The sequence below is a fragment of the Meleagris gallopavo genome, chromosome 10 (assembly GCF_905368555.1).
Source record: "Meleagris gallopavo chromosome 10, MGAL_WU_HG_1.1, whole genome shotgun sequence".
Lineage (NCBI taxonomy): Eukaryota > Metazoa > Chordata > Aves > Galliformes > Phasianidae > Meleagris > Meleagris gallopavo.
The window spans coordinates 66,775-86,816 of record NC_139413.1 but is presented as its reverse complement, the minus strand read 5'-3'; the positions used below and the strand labels follow the sequence as shown (position 1 = coordinate 86,816).

The 20,042-nt window shown below is 40.7% G+C and overlaps 2 protein-coding genes across 12 annotated transcripts in view; one reads left to right on the top strand and one right to left on the bottom strand.

Annotated features, from left to right (window-relative positions):
- Positions 1–20,042, top strand: part of IVNS1ABP (influenza virus NS1A binding protein) — a 24,513-nt gene extending 4,471 nt beyond the window's left edge. For 2 of the 4 annotated variants that reach the window (XM_085231986.1, XM_010715526.4), the window contains exons 2-15: positions 23–264; positions 1,509–1,635; positions 2,431–2,600; positions 2,683–2,758; positions 3,480–3,653; positions 4,075–4,200; positions 5,579–5,686; positions 7,348–7,474; positions 7,976–8,200; positions 8,334–8,455; positions 8,629–8,755; positions 8,841–8,972; positions 9,293–9,466; positions 9,883–11,303. In XM_085231986.1, coding sequence (XP_085088112.1) covers positions 1,525–1,635; positions 2,431–2,600; positions 2,683–2,758; positions 3,480–3,653; positions 4,075–4,200; positions 5,579–5,686; positions 7,348–7,474; positions 7,976–8,200; positions 8,334–8,455; positions 8,629–8,755; positions 8,841–8,972; positions 9,293–9,466; positions 9,883–10,136 — 1,926 coding nt within the window. In that variant the 5' untranslated portion in view covers positions 23–264; positions 1,509–1,524 and the 3' untranslated portion in view covers positions 10,137–11,303. Of the gene's footprint in view, positions 1–22; positions 265–1,508; positions 1,636–2,430; positions 2,601–2,682; positions 2,759–3,479; positions 3,654–4,074; positions 4,201–5,578; positions 5,687–7,347; positions 7,475–7,975; positions 8,201–8,333; positions 8,456–8,628; positions 8,756–8,840; positions 8,973–9,292; positions 9,467–9,882; positions 11,304–19,710 lie in introns of those variants that run through there. The other 2 variants (XM_085231989.1, XM_085231988.1) reach the window with 2 other exon arrangements.
- The window catches only part of SWT1 (SWT1 RNA endoribonuclease homolog), a 34,143-nt gene continuing 26,409 nt past the window's right edge, over positions 12,309–20,042 (bottom strand). For all 8 annotated transcript variants that reach the window (XM_085231980.1, XM_085231979.1, XM_085231984.1 and 5 more), the window contains 3 exons: positions 16,570–16,636; positions 15,631–15,695; positions 12,309–13,561 (listed from right to left, as the gene is read on the bottom strand). In XM_085231980.1, coding sequence (XP_085088106.1) covers positions 13,456–13,561; positions 15,631–15,695; positions 16,570–16,636 — 238 coding nt within the window. In that variant the 3' untranslated portion in view covers positions 12,309–13,455. The remainder of the gene's footprint in view (positions 13,562–15,630; positions 15,696–16,569; positions 16,637–20,042) is intronic.

Genomic DNA, 20,042 nt, shown 5'->3' with positions numbered 1-20,042 from the left:
GATAACTTCTCCTTTATTGCAGATTATGACGCACGATTATCACAGAAGAAATTCATGTCTATAGCTTTTAAGGACTTGATTACATCATCTTCAAGCCTGGTAGTTTTGGAATCCATATTGCAGCTGCAAAGACAAGTTTGCTTTTGCGTTTCAATAAACATCTTTCCTATTAGAAGATATTGAAGTGCTCTGTTTAACCACAGGGATACCACTGAAATTTTGTAAGATTTCCCAGTTGCAAATTTACAGTCATATATTTAGTAGGTAAGTTATTACTGTTAGCTGTGTTTGTGATCCTCAGAGTTCTGCTGAAATTCTGGGACTCTAAAAACTTGATGTCACTTTTATTTTTGTTTGCATTCAACAAAGCATGACAGTTGAAAATGTATGCAAACTGAAACACTTCTGGGACTGTTGTCAGCTTGGGTCAAATACTTGTAGTAAGTGAGGTGAAAACAAGTGGATTCAAGCTGCAGTTACTTGTATAGGCCTTGCTGTAACACTTACATTTTGTCACAGGTGGCTTCTCTTAAACTTCAGATGGAAATGCAGATCATTGCTGATAGTGTTAGCACTATCCCATGAACTCTTTCCTCTAAAACTGTTGAGGAAATCCTTCTCTTGCTACACTGGCAACTCAGACCTGCAGATTCAAGAGAGACAAATTTAGTATGCCATCTCAGGCTTATGTTTTAGTATTAATTAGCTTCCTGTTTGCAAAGTGGAGTTTTCCTAAAGTACTTGACAAAATGAAAATTAATTAAATGATAATGAAACAGCTTTCAAATTCAGAAGTCAGTTTTCTGAAGTTATTTTTTCCGATTTTGACCCTGTGTGTTTGCGGTGGCACCTTTGTGTACGGGTGAGATGCTCTGGGAAGTTATTTTGGCTTCACAGTGACTTAGATTTATAGTGGCTTTATTGGTGCTGATGTTCTTTCATAATTTTCAGCTACTCTGAAATACTTAAGTTGTTACTCTCAAAATTTAAAAAAAATTGAGACATATTTTTTTTCTGTAGCTGTTCTGCTTCTCTTGTTAATTTAATTTCTCAATTCTTAGTTTTCATTTTAGCTGCTCTTCAGGTCTGTGCAAACGTGAAGCTGGCTGATATAACGCCTCGTGCAGTGAGCAGGCAGTGGCAATGAAGCTACCAGATTTGGTCTTTACAGAGGGCCATAAAGCTGTTTTTGTGATCCACAGGTCTTACACAGTATCTAGTTTTGGAGCTGTTACCTGCCGAAGTGATGTGCACTACCTTTTGGTTATTTATCTTATTTTATTTTAAAAAGTAGTGGCTTCTCTCACTCTGAAAAATCATTGATCTGGTCAGTCCAGAGAATTGTTGTCAGCACACCCTGCAGCAGTAGAACTCTTACAGTTTGTTTGTGTTGTGAGGGAGAGGCTGCTTTGAAACAGTTATGGCCAATGTCCAGTGTTAAAAACAGTCTGTACTTCCGTAGCAAAGCAAAATGTTTTATCTGTAAATGACACACGTTCCGTTTTCAGCCAGGCCAACGCCAAAATGATTCCTAATGGATATCTGATGTTTGAAGATGAAAATTTCATCGAGTCGTCTGTTGCCAAACTAAATGCCTTACGTAAGAGCGGTCAGTTCTGTGACGTCCGACTCCAGGTAATTCTTTTCTCTTCAGAACGGCGCTTATGTTTCTTTATTCTTTATAGCATGTAAAGCTATATGTTTGTGCTGGGATGTAGTGTCAGCTATGATGCTGTGTTTTGGCTTTTGGAGAAGAGTAGCGTTGATAACACACTGATGTTGAGTTGTTGCTGAGCAGAGCTGCACAGAGCCAAGGATGTTTCAGCTTGTCCTGCACTGCCAGTGAGGGGCTGGTAGGGGATGGAACCAGAACAGCTGCCCTAAGCTGGCCATGGGGATCTTCTGTACCACATGGGATTGCCTGAAAAACTGTGAAACTGAAGGGTGTTGGTTGGGAGGAGTGAGGACTGCTGGGCGTGCTTGGCTGGTGCTGAGCAATTGCTTGTGCATCACTTGTTTTGTAAACATACTTTTGTTACTGCTATTGTTTCTCTCCACTGTCTTGGTAAATAGCTTATATCTTAACCCACAGGTTCTTCCTTTCCTTTTCTGATTCTCTCCTCTGCCACTGGCAGGGAGATGGTGAGCCAACTGCTGGGTGGTGCTGGGTGGCCTGGAGGGTTAAAGCACAGCAATAATTTTTCCTCAAAAATCCATGTTAAAAAAGTTCAGGTACTACTTTGAGAGGAGCAATGCGCCACACTAATGTGTTCTTTTCAGGTGATGTAAACTGAAAACTATTGCTTCTAAAGTAAAATACAAAGTAATTGAACTGTGCTGTTCATTTGGGTAAGCCTTTACGCTGTTATAATAGAAATGTATTTCTATAGAAATGTATTCTTACGATTCTTATTTGTGTTTTAAATAAAGGTGTGTGGGCATGAGATGCTGGCGCACAGAGCTGTGCTAGCGTGCTGCAGTCCCTACCTGTTTGAAATCTTCAATAGTGATAGTGATTCTCATGGAATTTCTCATGTCAAATTTGATGATCTCAATCCAGATGCTGTTGAAGTTCTATTGAATTATGCCTATACTGCTCAGTAAGTATTCTTCTGAGAATTTAGAGAGGGCAGACTTGAAGTTTGAAAAATCAAAGTAGTGAAGTTGTATTTCTTTCAATAGGTTGAAAGCTGATAAAGAACTGGTGAAAGATGTATACTCTGCAGCAAAGAAGTTGAGGATGGAAAGAGTAAAGCAGGTACAGTTCCTAGCTATTCCATGTGTCCTGTATGGTTTCTCAGGCAGGCAGTTCTAGGCTTTTTGGTGGCAAAAGGATAAAAAATGGACTGTGGAGAAAGCGCTTGAGGGGATGAGCTTCTGTTTGTATTGGTTTGAGTGGTGTCAGCATCTGTTCCTTCTGTGGGTGTTATCTTTGTGCCAAAGGGCTCTCTGAAGCTGTTTTTATTTGTGTGCTTGTGTAAGTAAAATGGTATATGAATTGTAGCTGGCTCCCTTCGTGGGAGGCAGTGAAGTGTGTGGTTGTTTTGGGGGGCATAATTAGACCTGCAGCTCTGTGGCTCTGGTATGCAAAAAGGGTGTTGCTGAACATTAAGTTTGCCAGTGCTTGGCTTTAGAAATGCTCATTCTTGCTGCAAATGGGGATTTTGACAAGAGAATTTGCAATTGAGTGTAGACGCAAATCCCTATGGGCAGTTTTGAATAGGTAGAGAAGTTTTGAATAGTAGAAAAAGATGGGATCAGAATGTTATGTCAGTAACTTTTGTGTGTATATGACTTTTTTTTTTTTAATAAATGTATGCTTTAATGGAAGGGGACATTTCATTTACAGCAGCTAGCATGGGGGGCATAGCAACAGACAGTCACTGTTCTGCAGTCAGAAGTGAGTTGCTGTATATAGGAGTGGATAATTTATACATACCAAGACCTCACAAACTAAGATATAGCCTTGTTTCTGAAAGGTCTGTGGTGACTACCTGCTCTCCAAGATGGATGTTCAAAGCTGCATCTCTTATCGAAACTTTGTAAGCTGCATGGGAGACTCGCGCTTGTTGAGCAAGATTGATGGCTACATTCAGGAACATCTTTTGCAGATTTCAGAACAGGAGGAATTCCTCAAACTTCCACGGTTAAAGGTTAGCTGAAGTTTGTAGATATAGTTCTATTGTGGGATTCCAGGCAATGTGAAGGGATTTTCCAATCAGCTTTCCAAAAAGTTATCCAAGGAGCTACTATTTAATTTTTCTACTTCTAGTTAGGAGGCCATAGCATGTTGAGTTTTACCAACAACGTGAGCATTCTGCGTGTATTAATATTCATACTACCTTGAAGCTTAACTACAGAGAGTACATGCTGTCATCCTTCTTTAACGTAAGAGATAACTGCAGCTGCACTTAAATGTACTTCAGAGTTTTTGTTGCACAGTCTGAGAGCTGCAGCTGTCTTGCAGCTCTGCAATACAGTGAGAGTTACTCTCACGATGCAAAGTATGGTATGCTAGGGTAAAACCTGTAGATCCAGCATCATCCAGTAAATGCTTTCCTCTTCTATTTAAAGCTTGAAGTAATGCTTGAAGACAGTGTTGGCCTACCCAGCAATGGCAAATTGTACACAAAGGTAATCAACTGGGTACAGCGCAGCATCTGGGAAAATGGAGACAGCCTGGAAGATCTGATGGAAGAGGTTGGTCTTTAAGAAAATGGGGTTAAACACTTTTCTTTTTTTTAATTATTATAAAGGATGAACCCTTTTTCTTTCTTTTTTTTTTTCTTTCAATTTTTTTAAACTATGACCCTCAAGAATTTAAATTTTACTGTAGGTACCCCTAAGCTGAGAAACTGGGGGGGTATTCAGGTGAGCTGAATAAACTGTTCAGTCTGCTCTTCTGCTTTCCTTTTTTGCTCACTGTGTGCTGTATAGTAATCAAATAAGTGGCACGTATCTTGCTTTAGAGCTGGGGAGGTGGTACTGAAACATGCTGTAGGTCTTGATGCTTTCCTTTGCAGGTTTTGCTTGTAAATAAAAAGTAGGTAAAAGCTTCTAATGGTTGTTCCTCCCCATTGATTTATCTCCCCATAGGTTTATTAACAAAACTAGGATACCAAGGCTGAAGAATCAAGAAGAACCCTCAAGTGTATTGACACGTACAGAAGCAGCAGTCCTGCCCCAGTTCTCCTAAGAAAATCCACTGTGGGCAGAGAACGATGATGATGATTTAATGGTGTTTACTTACTCATTTACAGGATACATTATTTTAAAAGTTTTGTGTTATTAAATGGCTTTGCTCGTGAATACTAATACAAGATGTAGCCCAGACAGTTGTTAATGGAAAAATTAATGGGGAATCTAAATTTCTAATTGGCTGGAAAAAAAAAATAGACTTCAGAAATATCCAGGAAATATCAAAATTTTCCCAGTTTGTTCTACAGGCGCAGTAGATCTTGAGAAATGTTTGTATAGGCAGAAGTACATGTTGATGCTGTCATATTCTCAGTGTACATTTCCTCTTGGATTAACTCTTTTTAAGCTTTGATCGTATTGAAATTCAGATGCATTTCACTGAAACAGTTGCATCTGATGTTTAGATGTGGATAGCAGTTTCCTCCTCTGCTTAAATTTGTGTTGTTGTCCCTCATCCCCATTCCTTTCTTTTAAGAGTCCATTGTTGGCTTTTCTTAACTTTTTTTGGTCAAGATAAATATGTGTATTTTTCAAAGCAGAAAACTTGTTTGTGGGGATAACAAATACTTGCATGAGATTGTGAACTTATGTAAATCTTAAATCTGCAAATTAATGTACTTGCTTGTCTAATGTTTCTGTGCTGGAAAACTCAGTAGAAGTCCTTGGAAACAGAAGATTTCTTTCAAGCTGAAAAAGTAAGGAACTTCCTCCAATGTTTGATGATTACCACCATGACATCTGCTTCCTTTTAGTTTTGTCATTCTGCTAGATTGAGATGAGATGACAAGAAGTATGCTGGCGACTGCCTTTTGTTAATCTCCCTGTAGCGAAGTAGCAATGGAGTGGAAGCCGCATGGGTAATCTGTTGTTGTTTTTGCAGGTTCAAACGCTGTACTACTCAGCTGATCACAAGCTGCTTGATGGAAATCTGCTAGATGGACAGGCTGAGGTGTATGGCAGTGATGATGACCACATTCAGTTTGTGCAGGTACAAATTGCAGACAGCCTGAGGTAACACCAGATAGACTGGGACAGTTCACAGCAGCCTGCAGTTTTGCGTACCATAGCAGAAGAAGTAACTGTAATAGTCAAATACAGGACAAGAAAGTGTATCTAGATCAAAATGGCTTGGAGGCAAATACTTAGACTCTGCTGCTGGGTTTCCATCAGTTTCCATCAGACTGCTTAAAGTGAGCCTGTGCAAAAGGGTGCTTTGGGTTTGATGGTTTCACTTTGAAGTAGGTCTTAGGCTGTTAGGAGGAAAAAAAGGTAGAGAAGCTGTAGCAGATCAGTTGCATGTTAGTAGGGATGTCTAGGAAATCATCTCCAACACACAGAAAAAAGTCTGCATGACATGCAGTTTTCCTGTTCATGAGAACAAGATGCATCTGTTAAAATTTCAACACCGAAAAATATTCCAGACATAAGTTCTAATCCTTGAGCTGCCAGCATCTTTGTCTTCTGTTCATCTATACTGATAACATGCAAGAGAGATTTTAAAAAACAGCAGGAAATGGTATCTGATCAAGAGAGAGATTATGCTTTGAGTGTACAAATCAGTCTTATGCTTTTTGAGAAGAATCCTTCTTACAAAATCCTTTCTATAACAAGAACTCGCTATTTCAGAAACTTGAATCCAGCTTTTTAGAAACTGTGGGCAGCCAAGAGAATGTGAAAAACCCACAGGCAGTGAGTCTGGGAAAAACTGATTATAAAATTTGAGTTAAAGGTGTTACAATTTCTGTGGCTGTTAAGGCAGTTTAAGGAAAAGAGAACAAAGTTTTAATTGAAGATTGAGAAGAAGCAGGCCATCCACAAGCAAATTGCTTTTCATGCTGAGCTAAATACAGCTGTTAAACTGTACCGTGTGACTGTTATGAGTGGTGTAGTCTGGAAATCTTATAACAGTTTCTATAGAAATCAGACTGCAAGTAACTGCACGGGCACCAGAAACTTTGGTACTGAGGTTATAATCTTTGTTCCTAAACAGAATAGGCAAGAATTTTAACTTCTGTGTTTGGTTTTCACCATTTAGAAAAAGTCTGAACAGTCCAGCTAACTGTGCAGTGTAGTCTGAAATGGGAAAGTTTGTCTTTTCTTGGTAAATCACAGTACAAATTTATTGAAGAAGGAAGCAGAATCTCTCACTGGTGGGAAGTATCAAGGGATTAAGAACCAGAAAGCCAATCTGAACACAGAGCAGAAATGAGTTAATTTGTTTCCATGGAATGAAGAGGATAGTTAATCTCTTCCAAATAGCTTTATACAATTAATTTCCAGATACAGGATCTTCCAGTGAGGTATTTAGTTTGTAAGTCACTTGTCTCAGATGGAAGTGGGTTTTCCCTTTGGCTTGAAATTCTTGCTAGTGATTGTCTAAGAATTAGCAGTTATTTCTGGTTGCACAGTGAGAGTACAAAGGTGCAAGCAAGGGATGAAATGAGTACTGAGCTAAGGTGTAGGGTGGTTTTGGCCACTGTTTCTGAGTAGGCAGAATACTCTTAAGCTGCGCTATAAATGATGCTCTGCCTAGGTGGCAGAAGGAGTGTCCTCTTGAATAGTTCTGTATTAGCTGAGAGAGGAAAAGGTAGAAAGAGGTAAAGTCTGTGGCTAGGTTTCTGTAGCTGTAGCTGCCTTTTGATTTTGCAGAAGAAGCCACCACGTGAGAATGATCACAAGCAGATAAGTAGCAGCTCCTCTGGAAGTCTTTCTCCAAGTGCTACTGTGCACAGTCCTAAGCATGAATGGAAGATCATTGCTTCAGAAAAAACTTCAAGTGAGTATCAGAGGAAGCGGGGAGATTGTCTAAAGGATGCATTATGTACCTGCTCTCTCCCACTCTGCAGGGATTCCACACCTGTGAAGGCGATGCTGATGATTTGAATCGAGTAATCTGCCCGGTAGTGTGTGGGCCATTTCCAGTATAACTGGGGCCAAACTGGGATCGTCTGCATTTTGGTTACATATCTAGGGATATCTGAAATCTCGTAGTGTGTACACTTGACCCAGAAAGTCCTGAGGAGATGGGCAGTCTGGTTAATTAACAGTTATTTGCTGTGCATTGGAGGAGACTCCTGCCATTACTTCAGATTACTGTTGTATGTGTTATTAGCACTGTTTTAGTTACCTAAGACTAGTGTTTTTCAGTAACTGGGCTAACACTTGAAACTAATAACCATAAAAAATAGTATGAAAGACTCTTTACACTTAGGAGAGAGGCATGGTCAAGAGGACCTAACTGGCAGTCTGGTCTTCCTTTCTGTTCTCCTTGCTGTAGGCAACACATACCTGTGTCTGGCAGTTCTGGACAGCGTTCTGTGTGTGATCTTCCTGCATGGCCGTAGCAGCCCTCACAGCTCTCCCACAAGCACACCACGCCTGCTGAAGAGTCTGAGTTTTGAGCTGCAGCCAAACGATGTAATAGAGAAGCCCATGTCTCCCATGCAGTATGCTCGGTCGGGGTTGGGCACAGCTGAGCTTAATGGCAAGCTAATTGCTGCAGGTAAAATAAACACTAGCTGTTCTTTTAAATAATGATAATAATAAACTTGCTTGATCTGGGGGACTCAGTAAACAAGTGAAGCAATGGATCTTTGGAGATTTGGTACCATTTAATGTTTTGCCTTTTCTTTTAGGTGGCTATAACAGAGAGGAGTGTTTGCGTACAGTGGAATGCTATGATCCACAGAAGGACACTTGGACGTTCATCGCGCCTATGAGAACACCCAGAGCTCGGTTCCAGATGGCAGTTCTAATGGTGTGTGGAGATGAGGTGAAATGTTGAAATTATGTAAACGTAGGTGGGACAAATATTGCAAGCTTCATAAAACGGTAACAAAAGTTGATTGTGTTTACAAGATGAGTAGAGTGATAATGAGTTGACTCGTTGCCTACTTGTAAGTGAAACGGGAATTCATGTTTTCCATTTAGGGGCAGCTGTATGTTGTGGGTGGGTCAAATGGTCACTCGGATGACTTGAGCTGTGGGGAAATGTACGAGCCAGAAATAGATGACTGGACTCCTGTTCCAGAACTGAGAACCAATCGCTGCAATGCAGGTAATTGATCTGCAGCTGATCAACAGCTTTTGTTTTTTCTATATTAATGTAATAGTTTGCTTACTGTTATTTCCTGTATCAATAGGAGTGTGTGCCCTGAACGGAAGACTGTACATTGTTGGTGGTTCAGATCCTTATGGCCAAAAGGGACTTAAGAATTGTGATGTGTTTGATCCCATAACAAAATCTTGGACAAGCTGTGCCCCCCTCAATATCCGTAAGTTTACCATGCAGCTGAGAATCATAGAATCATGGAATCGCTCAGGTTGGAAAAGACCTTAAAGATCATCAAGTCCAATCATGACCTGGCCACACTACCCCAACTCTAAGAACCCTTCGCTAAATCGTGGCTCTGAGCATCACATCCAAATGGTTATTAAACACATCCAGGGATGGTAACTCAACCACTTTCCTGGGGCGGGAGGGGAAGGAGATTGTAGATTTGAAGCAGCTGATACTTACAGGTTTTTTTTGTTATGGCGTGCTGTTAGTGCAGGGCCTCTGTACTGAGCTTTAACTTCTGGCATTTGCTTGCAGGGAGACATCAGTCTGCGGTGTGTGAGCTGGGGGGCCACCTGTACATTATTGGTGGGGCAGAGTCGTGGAACTGCCTAAGCAGCGTGGAGCGCTACAATCCTGAGAACAACACCTGGACCCTGATGGCACCCATGAACGTGGCTCGGAGGGGAGCTGGAGTGGCTGTGCACGATGGTAAGCACACACGGGCTTAAGCAACCTCATTCATTTCCTGAATTTGTCTTTGAGGAAACATTATAGGAGGAACCTGGCTATGCTTTAATCGATTAAAAAACTATAACCAGAAAAATAAATATTTATATATTTATTTTACAAGCATCAGCTCCACCCTTTCTTTTCAAGGTATCACACTGCAGCTTCCAGACTGCAACTGTTTGAAATTAGGTGCTGGAAATTATTCAGAGAAATCAGCTCTAATGAACAGGATAACCCGGCTGATCAGTGCTGTGACTTCAGATCTCGAATGAGTGAAGGTTTCTGACAGGAAACCTCAAGCTCTTTCATTTTGGTGTGATCTCCCTTGAAAAAGAGAGGCTGTTGTTGGAAATGTAGAGGATGCTTAAAACTCCCATTTTTTCTCCTTTGCACAGGAAAACTTTTTGTTGGAGGAGGATTTGATGGTTCTCATGCAGTAAGCTGCATGGAGATGTATGACCCTGCTAAAAATGAGTGGAAGATAATGGGAAATATGACCACTCCAAGAAGCAACGCTGGGATTACAACAGTCGCAAACACTATTTATGCAGTTGGGGGATTTGATGGCAATGAATTTCTGAACACAGTTGAAGTCTACAACCCAGAATCAAATGAATGGAGCCCCTACACAAAAATTTACAAGTTTTAAGTGAATTAAATTCCCATTTCAAACTAACAGGCTTAGTGATGTAACTGTGTTTTAGTAGAGGTATACATGTGAATAGGGCTGGGGAGGGCGTAGATGTTGCCAACAGCAACACAGAGCTTTTGCATATTGCATATTAATGTGCTGTACATATTTGTTTTGGAAAGAATATTGAGATAAAGGGGTTTCTGGCGTATTTTAGAACTTTATTTTAGTTTTTTTAAAGACTTTGAAGATACTGCAAGAGAACCTAGACTGGGCATATCATTTCAGGAGCTTCCTCCAGCGTTTGTTTTTGTCACTTTGCACATTAAGCAACTTTCTTTTCTCATAGTGTGTTCTTGGGGCAGGAAGTGCAAGGACTGTGGAGGATAGTTTTCTCATTGGGCCTTGTTTTTCTTCAGTAACTGAAACAATCTGTAACAAGCCTTATTTAAACAGATATAATGGATTTTTTTTTTTAATTAAATATATGCCTGCCACTACCTTATCTTTTATGATTGTCTTTTTATAACAGTTTTTATATACTCAGCAGAGTGTTTTATCTGTTGACATAAAAATGGCAGATAAAGATATTGAAGCAAGGAGGCAGCCTTGGACTTCACAGCAAATGAGTGGGACAACTGATTTGCCCCTGTACCTGAACTTTTGCCTCTGCTACAGTATTGCAACTTAGCATGCAGAACTTTGATGAGATGGGAATGGAGTTTCTGAATATGATGTAGCTGTGACTTTCCAGTATGGGAAACTTATTTTGGCTCCAAATAATTTGACGAAAATGCAGACGGTGATTTCTGTACAGCAGTTTTGTTACTATGGTTGACCTAACGTTTGTAAAACAAACTTTAAGTGTGGGGTTTTTCTCATGGTTTTTAAACTGTTTCTGAGTTGGCAATGAAAATGTATTCATTTGATCTGATTAATAACTGTCTTATTTTTCTAATATTACAAATTTAAACTCTGGTAGAACACATAAGAAACCAAATTATGTGCTCATAGTACTGTGTTTTAGTTCACTTCCTGTCTTCATACAGATGTGTTGGCTTGGATGACTAAATGTGTCTAAATGTGTAGTTCCTGCACATCTAACTCCAGGTGCCAAAAGCAGCACTTATGGCTTGCTGATGATGCAAACATTAAAGGTACCTTTTGGGAAATCCTTGCACCACAGGGTTGCAGTGTGGTGTCTTTGTGTTCTGTTCTTTAGTGCTTATAAACTGTCCCTAATTAAAGCAGAAGTTCAGGTGTCCTGGTGTGTTAGGCAGACAAGGTAGCACCTGTAACTGAGCCATAGGCTGAGGGAACCAGAAGTGTGAGGGGCCTCCACATGCCTCCCACTGTACTGATGGCACTAGCACCTGGCTCGAGGAAAACCACTGTGCTTGCCCCAGGGAGTTGCAGCAGCTGCCAGCTGGCTCCTCGCTACGTCCAGCTGCTGCCTCGCTCAACTCCAGAAAACTGCTTCTCTTTCTATGTGCAAATGGAAGTGAGGTGATGTAACAGGAGGTGAGATGAGAAATCAGCCCCATAACTGAACTGTTGTAAAAAAATTTTGCACATTTAGGCATGTTCCAAAGTGTCAGTCAAGTAGCTGTGGAAAATAAAGCTGATGGTGCTTTGGATGCATGGATGCCTATGATGGCACTGCATTCTGAATTTACTGCTTTGACTCACATCTCTGTAAGGCATGAGTACTGCTAGAAACAGGCCTCAGCTACAATTCTTCTGTTTCACATCCCAGAACACATGAGCAAAACGCTAAGGCTATTTAGTGGAGCAGAAAAACTGAAGAGCGTTGAAAACCAAGCTCTAAAACAGAGTGCATTCTAACAAGGAGAGTCTGTATGAGAAATCCAGAGTAGTTGTGATCAGTCTTCCTCCAAACTTTATCAGAGCTGTGAGCTCTCATCCTTAGTTAATGAAGGTAAATACAATGTGCTTAAGTTGCTCTAATTTCCTACTTGTATGGTACAAACTATCAAGTAAGCAACTTAGACAGCTGTGGGACAACAATTTCAGTGAAAATATCCCCCAAAATGAATTTTGCTCTGACAAATAACTTCTAGAGGCCACATGCTATCACAAGCTTCACTTCAGTCAGGGAGGAGGAGAACTGCATTAGATTGCACTCCAAGGAGTTAGGCAGAGTGAGAACAGAGCTGATCAAAGCAATGCTGTCATTGAGAATTCACTGACATTTATTATAACAATATATTAAATTTTTACAATACAGATTTTACAATCCAAAAAGTTAATATCAAAATAAATGTTTGTAGAACTTTACCAGTCATCTCATCTCTGTATAAATACATAAAAGAGGTAGCTTTAAAGGCCACAGCAGCATTGGAAATGGCTTTTAGAAAGTTTTGTTGACTTAATTAAAGCAGTTTTGGAGAGCAACAAACGATAGATTTGAATAGAGTTGTCACCTGAAAGCAGACAAACCACGGGTACAACACACAGGGAAAGAGGTGCTTGTGCTTTTGTAATAAAAGAGGATGAGAAGAATTTACCAAAAGAGTTTTTCTAGCAAGTTTCTACTGTATGAAGATTAAGTGGATATTTTAAAAAAGGAAAAACACCACTTTCAATTTGATAACATTTCAAGGGTTTGCTTTTTTCTTTTTTTTTTAAGTATAATTCACATGCCTAATTACACACATTTCAGGTTTCAATACTTTTAACAGATTTGAGTTTTCAATGGAAAAGGTATTCAGGATGTTCTGACAAGAGCACTAAAGAGAGGCCCAGGACAAACATCTACAGGGCAGCAAACATCAATCCACTTCTTTCCTTACCTTCTCTCTCCAGCCTTACATAGTGCAGTATGCAGGACGCACACATTGCATTTGTGTTTAAATCCTTCCTAGCTATAGGAATGGCAAGCATCGTGCCTCTAAGGCTTTGCATTCAACTGTGCTCATTCCACTCCTTTCAAGAGCTTTGAATGTTTTTTTTTTTTCTTTTTTTTTTTTTTTTTTTCTCACCAGCACTTCCAAAAAAAATCAGCAAAAAAACCCCCAGACTTACTGATTTTTCTATATAACCACGCAATCATTAGTAACAGCTCTAACTTCTAACTCAGTATATCACAAAACTTTTATCAGACCAGAGATCTTCACTTGAAACAGGAAATGCTACTAGTAAAGAGTCAAAAGATCTTTTTTTTTTTTTTTTTTTCCTTCAATTCAATTATAAAACAGCACCATTGAGAAAAAAAAGAAGGCAGTTTTGGCTTCTTGAACATTCCCTCTCACCGCTCTCCTGACTTCATCTGGACCAAAATCGAGGGGTGAGCACCGTGGTTACAGACCTTGTGTTGTCACAGCCACCCCCTGGTCTTTGCTTCCATGTGTGCAGATGCATGATGCTGCTTGATGCTGTGATGCAGCTCAGCCAGTTGGCAACAGCCCACCTCTAATCTTCCTCTGGAGAAGAAAGGACGGTTATAAAAGATGGTTATTAGGACACGAGAGACCTCATTTTATAGACAGGAACATTTCAGTATTCAAAGGAATTCTATTGTTGCACTCTAATGCTGTCAAAAGCAGAGAACACTTAGTATCTCTAGAAATCTGAATGTTTTATCTTTAAAGCAAAAGACTAAATTTATTCACAGATAGCTAATCATTATGTGCTTTCAGCTGTATTCTGCAATGAAATCTTTAAAAAGGAACAGCCTTGCACACAGCAAGCATGACTTTGTTCTTCTCAACACAAAATTGTCTTCAGCTCATACAAAACACTGCTGTTTCTCACAGGCATGTCTGAGCTGCAAGTCAGCTCTGAACATTTCTGTCCCACAGGGCGAACAGGTACATCCTGTACATCCATCCCAGGTACACTGCATCAGACTGATGGGGGCAGGTGAGGACTCTGACTTCAGCTTCACAGTGCACTCATTATCTAGACTGCTGTTTCAAAAAATGAACCCAAACCTAATCATGTAGGAAGCAGGCCAGCAGGACGAGGTGGTCAAGTCATCCCTTATGTGGGAGCACGTGCAGCATGTGGAGCTTTGCCTCTGCTATGCAACTGGCAGAACAGGAGCTCGCGGGTACAGATGGCAGGGCAGACTTATGCTGTGACTGGGGTGGGTTTGCCACAGCCTGCCTGATGGGTGGAGAAAGTGGATGAGGCCCTTACAGGCAGCTGCCAGCCACTGAGCAGCAGCACAAGCACAGCGCAGGGGGGTTCTGCACAGCACTGCTGGTGGAGGAGCCCACAGGGGCAGGTGTGCGGCCAGGCCTGACAGGACAGGAGACAGCAGACGAGAACTGAAATACAGAGGTCTGGCTGAGCACAGCACCCTGGCACAGGCTGCGTGGAGGCGGGGCAGCCACCCCTCAGGCTGCCCACTTCAGTGCAATACCAGGTGACATGTTCATGGGCCCTGCCTGAGCACAGAGGTCAGGCTGGGTCACCTCCAGAGGCCTCTTCTACCTCAGCCATCCTGCAGTTCTGTTCTGTGTTACAGAAGCATAGGACATCCCCATAGCAAGGACCCACGAGGATCATGGAGTTCAGATATGGGCTCCACACAGGACCACCCAAATCCAAATCCTGCTAGGTTCCAGTTAATTCTTGTCTATACCACAGACAGCACGTAAGGGGAACTCTGAAGAAAATATTTACCCAGCTTCTAATAACTATTTCTGGTTTATTATAAGTAAATATTTTTTGGCATTTTAAGAACTCCAGTGAACTGGAACTTACTGGGACCCCAACTACACAAACTCAGGAAAAACTTACGAGTCATAAACTTTCCAGTGAAGAACTAAGACTTGCACAACATTTATTTCAAACTAATGTTTTTAAGGCCTTTGAAAACATCAGCTGTGCAACAGAATATTTATTTCGCTGCAACTGAACCATAAAAACCCTCCTAAAATAGATACAGTAATCAAAATCTTAAGTTGGCTTCTCCATTTTTTCCCACAAGTAATTACTAACCACAGAGTAACATACAATAGTGTAATTTACAGTCTTAAGAACAATGGCCACAGTGCAGCACACAGCTGCACACACACCCAGTTTCCAGTGCTACAGGGTTTGAAAACCACAGGCTTTTTCCTCTGTGGACTTCAGCAAATTCTTCACAGTGATTATGAGCTCAGTCGCAAAGAGAACTGCAGGTACACTGAAATTAATTTAAATGCTCTTCCACATTCTATCCCCCTTTGAATGGATGTTGACTATACTGGTCCTGCCCACTGCAAAACCAGCAGTGCAAAACCAGGAAGGCAGGCCCAACACCTCCCCTCATGTCAAACAGCTGACAGCTCTGTGCCAGTGCTGCTGCCTGGTCTCTAAGCACGTCCTGCTCTCACCCACTCTGGTCTAATAGCCTATCACAAAATTCTTCCCGTTTGTCTTCTCTATCCCTTTCTTACAGAAGCAATTATTTCACTTAACAAGTTCTCTTATTGCATTCAGGCCCACACAGTGCACGCAACGCTGCCTCAGAACTCATCTGAGTGATCGATGAATGGCTTACCGATATAACTCTTGTGAGACACAATCATAGAGCTCCTCTGCAGTAAATGTTATACTACTATTTATCTAGAACAAAGAACAAAGAATTACTGCAATAATTTACCAAGTATTTCACACCAAATAAATTATGCAGCTAGTATGACAGATACCGTTACTATATTACTCAACAGGCTCTCAAGCTGAGACTGTACATAAAAGAAAAAAAGTTACATTATGTAGCATAAAATCAATTATCACTAATTATTATGAGCACATACAATGAGACTGACAAATACCAGTCCAGCTCCATTTTCTCACAATTCCTGCAAAAACGTACATCTACCTTCCCTCTGTAATCCTATAGCAACCAAAATAAGTTCTGACTCACTTTAATTCCATGAATACAGTCATTCTATACGTGCAGGCCTGAAAAACAGTAATTTCCTCTATGGGAGAGGACTGAAAATCTGAAATAAAGGTGTATTCAGTAGAAAGACACATATATCCTACTGTAAGCACTTACTTATTTCCTCTTCTTAAAATCCTTCAGCACTGAAAAATTCAAGAAGAGCTGGTAATTTCTGTTTAACCTTTTTTTCATTTTTCTGCCAATTGTAGCCAGTATTCTCCATAGTCGAACACCTCATCTTCTAAAAATGCTTATTAGGTCAAGCTCTTTTGGTGCCTTTAGCTTTGAGGCTTTTCTTATGAAACATTCATAACAAATGCGTGCTCCAAAAGTCATAGAAGCAACTCAAGTACTGGTACAGATTCTACTAATTTTTATAGGTTTTGGCCAAGCATCTTGGGTCTAATATCTAGTAAAGTAAATAAAAGTTAATCTTCAAAATTCTAGCTTAATAGAAATGAACTGCTGAGACAGCTAACCTCCTAACTACTTTAAATCAAAATGAACTGAAATAGAAGTGCACCTGACAAGATGTTAAAGAAAACTTCATACCTCATGGCTTATGAGGAAGTTATACAGTGTCCAAATATCTTGGAAACTACTGTTTGGGGCCAGAACTCTGAAAAAGAAAAGGTTTTGGTTTTTTTAAGTATGCCAAAGGAATCCATGAAATAATTAAAAACCAGCAATCAGATACGCTTCATAAAAAAAAAAAATTAGTTTCCTTAAACAAAAAAAGACCTCTAATTTTTTAAGATTTTTTCTTCCCACTCATCCCTTTCCATTTCTCTAGCTATTGCTGTAACTCATTCTCTCCAATACTTTGATGCACAACTCAAATTTTACATTTTACATCCAATTTTTGCTGCTTCTAAGAATAACCTGCTCAACCCAATACTGAGAAGTGAAACTATGATGTGACAGCTGCAGAGGGTTATTCTGAAGAACTCGATTCCACATGAAATACTGGTGCTCTGTGCACGCACAGAATGCACAGAGTAGCCCACAGCTCCTCTCCAGAGCCCGGTCCTTGCATGCACGCTGCATGCAGAGCTGCCCTCTGCTAGCTTTGGCTCTCCATGCCGTGTCGTGAGGCTGAAGGATGTATGCCTTTTACTACAAGGATCCAAAAGTGACCCAACAGAGAAGCAATTCTCCCAAAGAAATACTTCTCCTTTCTAACTTCATTTGTATTGTTGTGGGAAAAACCCACAACATTCTTGTATTACACTACACATCGCATAACACTTTGCATCTGTTAAGAAATCCTGATAAAATTCTGCCTTGTGTTAGATTTTAAGTAAATAAATTAAGAAAATTACTTAACTTAAAAATAATTATTTCGGAAACTATTTACTTTCCTGCTCCCCAAGCTGCAGGCAGCATTCAGTGGTTACGAGGAAGCCAATTGTGTATCTGTTTAAATCCCTGAATCCTGACATCAGTGAGAATGCTGCAGACCCAGTGGGGGTTTCACAGAACACACACTGCAGGCTCTGAGAGGCAACCCTCTCTACTTCTACCAACCCCACGTAAGTACACTGGGTGTGAGAACATGCTTAATTTTGGTACTTGCTGCCAAAGTATACAAGCAAGCAGCTCACAGCATCAGCTCCATTCACTGAATGTCCCCAGGCCCCAGCTGAATGAAAAAGCCAGCCATGCTCCTAGTTCTCCGAGGAAACCCAAGCAAAATGTGTTAATAAGCAAATAAATAACGTTAAATCCTGCAATGGACTTTATGGAGGTAGTCTGGAGGAGTCACTATAGTTCCTCCTGGCTTTATAACACATAAGAAGAGGCATAACATTTGGCTCAAAGCACTACAATATCTTCAAATGAAAGACAATTGTTTAAGGATCAAACACTGCAGTACACGAAATTCAGAAAACAATTTGGTGAGAGAAGAGCCTACACATTAACTTCCCCCACAAATCCTTAACAGGTCAACATTCATCCTCCTACTGCTGTAGAATGTGTGGGATATTTGACACAGTTTTTATGAAACCAACGCATCAGTCTGGTTGAATGAAAGGCATTGCTATTGTCAGTAAGTTCTCAAGGTGTTTGTCTGAAATTTTTGATGAACTTTTACTCCTCCTGTATTTCATCCTTGACAACAACCGTTTGCAAGCACACATAATAGCAAAAAGTGATGACACAAATCATACGTCATAGTGAAGTGTGGGGTATTTTTATCTGGTGCAGTGGAATTCCAAAGTCACAGCCCCAAGCAATAGGTGAGCCCGTGGCTGGGGGGGCTGCAGACAGACACCCTTCTGTCTCAGTGATGCTTCTGGGAGCGCAGCCTGAGCCTGCACATATCCCCCTCCCCTCTTCCCCCGCCCTTTCCTCCTGTGGCACGAATAGGAACGGGGAAAGCTGCATTCCTCAGCTTGCCCCTGTCTCCAAACTGTTACTGAGAGGGGTGAGTTAATTTCTCTTTGGTATCTTCTCCTATAGCACCTATTTCACAAATAAAGACTCTGTCATCGCCTTTGATTGCTCTGTGCTCTAGTAAGAGAGATGTTATAAAAGTCTCTAAGTTTCAGCTGGGACAGAATTGTTTTCTTCAGAGTGCCTGGTATGATCTTGGTTTTAAGAAAAAAAGCAGTGCTGATAACACACCAATGTCTATAGTTACTGCAAAGCAGTGTCACACAGAGCCAAGATGTTTCCAGTTTCCCATCTCATACTAATAAAGTGCTGGGAGGGGACAAATTAGGACGGCTGACTTAAACTGGCCAGAGGGACATCCCATGTCATACGACACACGTGGAAGGAAAGTTTTGAGGGGGCTTCTTCTTGCTCTCTTCCACTGGCTGGGGGCTAGCTGGGCATCGGTTGGTGGGTGGTGAGCAATTGCTCCTGCATCACTCCTTATATACATTCACAACTATTATCCTTTTTCCTTTCTCTTACTTTTATCTCAATCCATGAGTTCTGTCCTCCATCCCTCTGGAAAGAGGAGGAGAGAGTGAATGACTGTATGGTGCTTAGCCACCTACAGGTCAAACCACAGCAGTCTGGTAGAGATACCATCAGATTCGAATATCTGACTTCGAAAATTGGCAAGCAATGTTTTTATGCCAACTGAAAATGGATTCACAAATATATAAAAAAACTGATGATTTTTTCAGCACTCTTGAAATCTCAAATTCCTTTATCAAAACAAAGCAAGGTTGCATATTTTTCACTGCTCACAGGACCATCTCTAACTAGTGTTTCAAAATGCATGAAATTGTTTGCCACAACTTGGTTAAGCACTCCACTACACCCTCCCCGTGCCCTGGTTCCAGTTCAGACAGTGGAAGCTGCACATGATGAGCTGCTGCTGTGATGGTGCAAGGCACAGGTGCCACTGTATGGGCTGGGCTAAACCACATGCAGTCGACCACCGGGACATGCCTGGCTTAACCCTGTAAGGCTCTGGTTAACTTCGATGTCAGAAGATCAGAAAGGCAAATAGGAATGACAAATGGAAAAACAAAACTTCTGTGCCACCTAAAATCTTGGTAACTCAGTAATTCTGCATTAGACTCCTACAGTAAGGGACAACAAGCAATTTAACAGCTTTTCTTCAGTCGTCAAGAATGTCTTGGGTTTCACAAAAATTAATAATAATAACAAAACCAACAAACAACTATTGCTAGTGTTTTTTCAAGTGGGATTTTCTCTCTGTTTTACTTCCAGAAGGAGATGGCATAAGGAGAAAGACTGAAAGCAGAGCCCTTAACATAGAGACATTCTGATGAAAATAACTAAACATCTTAGCAGTCTCAAGGAAGAAAGAATCTACTAAATACACATCAAGAAGAAGACCCCTCAATTCCCTAAGAAAGGCCAAGGAAACAGTTTCTCTGCACCTGCTGTTTTCAAATCAACAGGATTTGTTTTTAAGTTAGTTAACTGCAAAACATCCAACTCAGAGATAAGATTGGACATGGTAACACTGCACTGCATTTCTGAGACCTCTAAAAAATTATACTTCAAAATTAAAAATGTTTAGATGAGAAATTAATAAA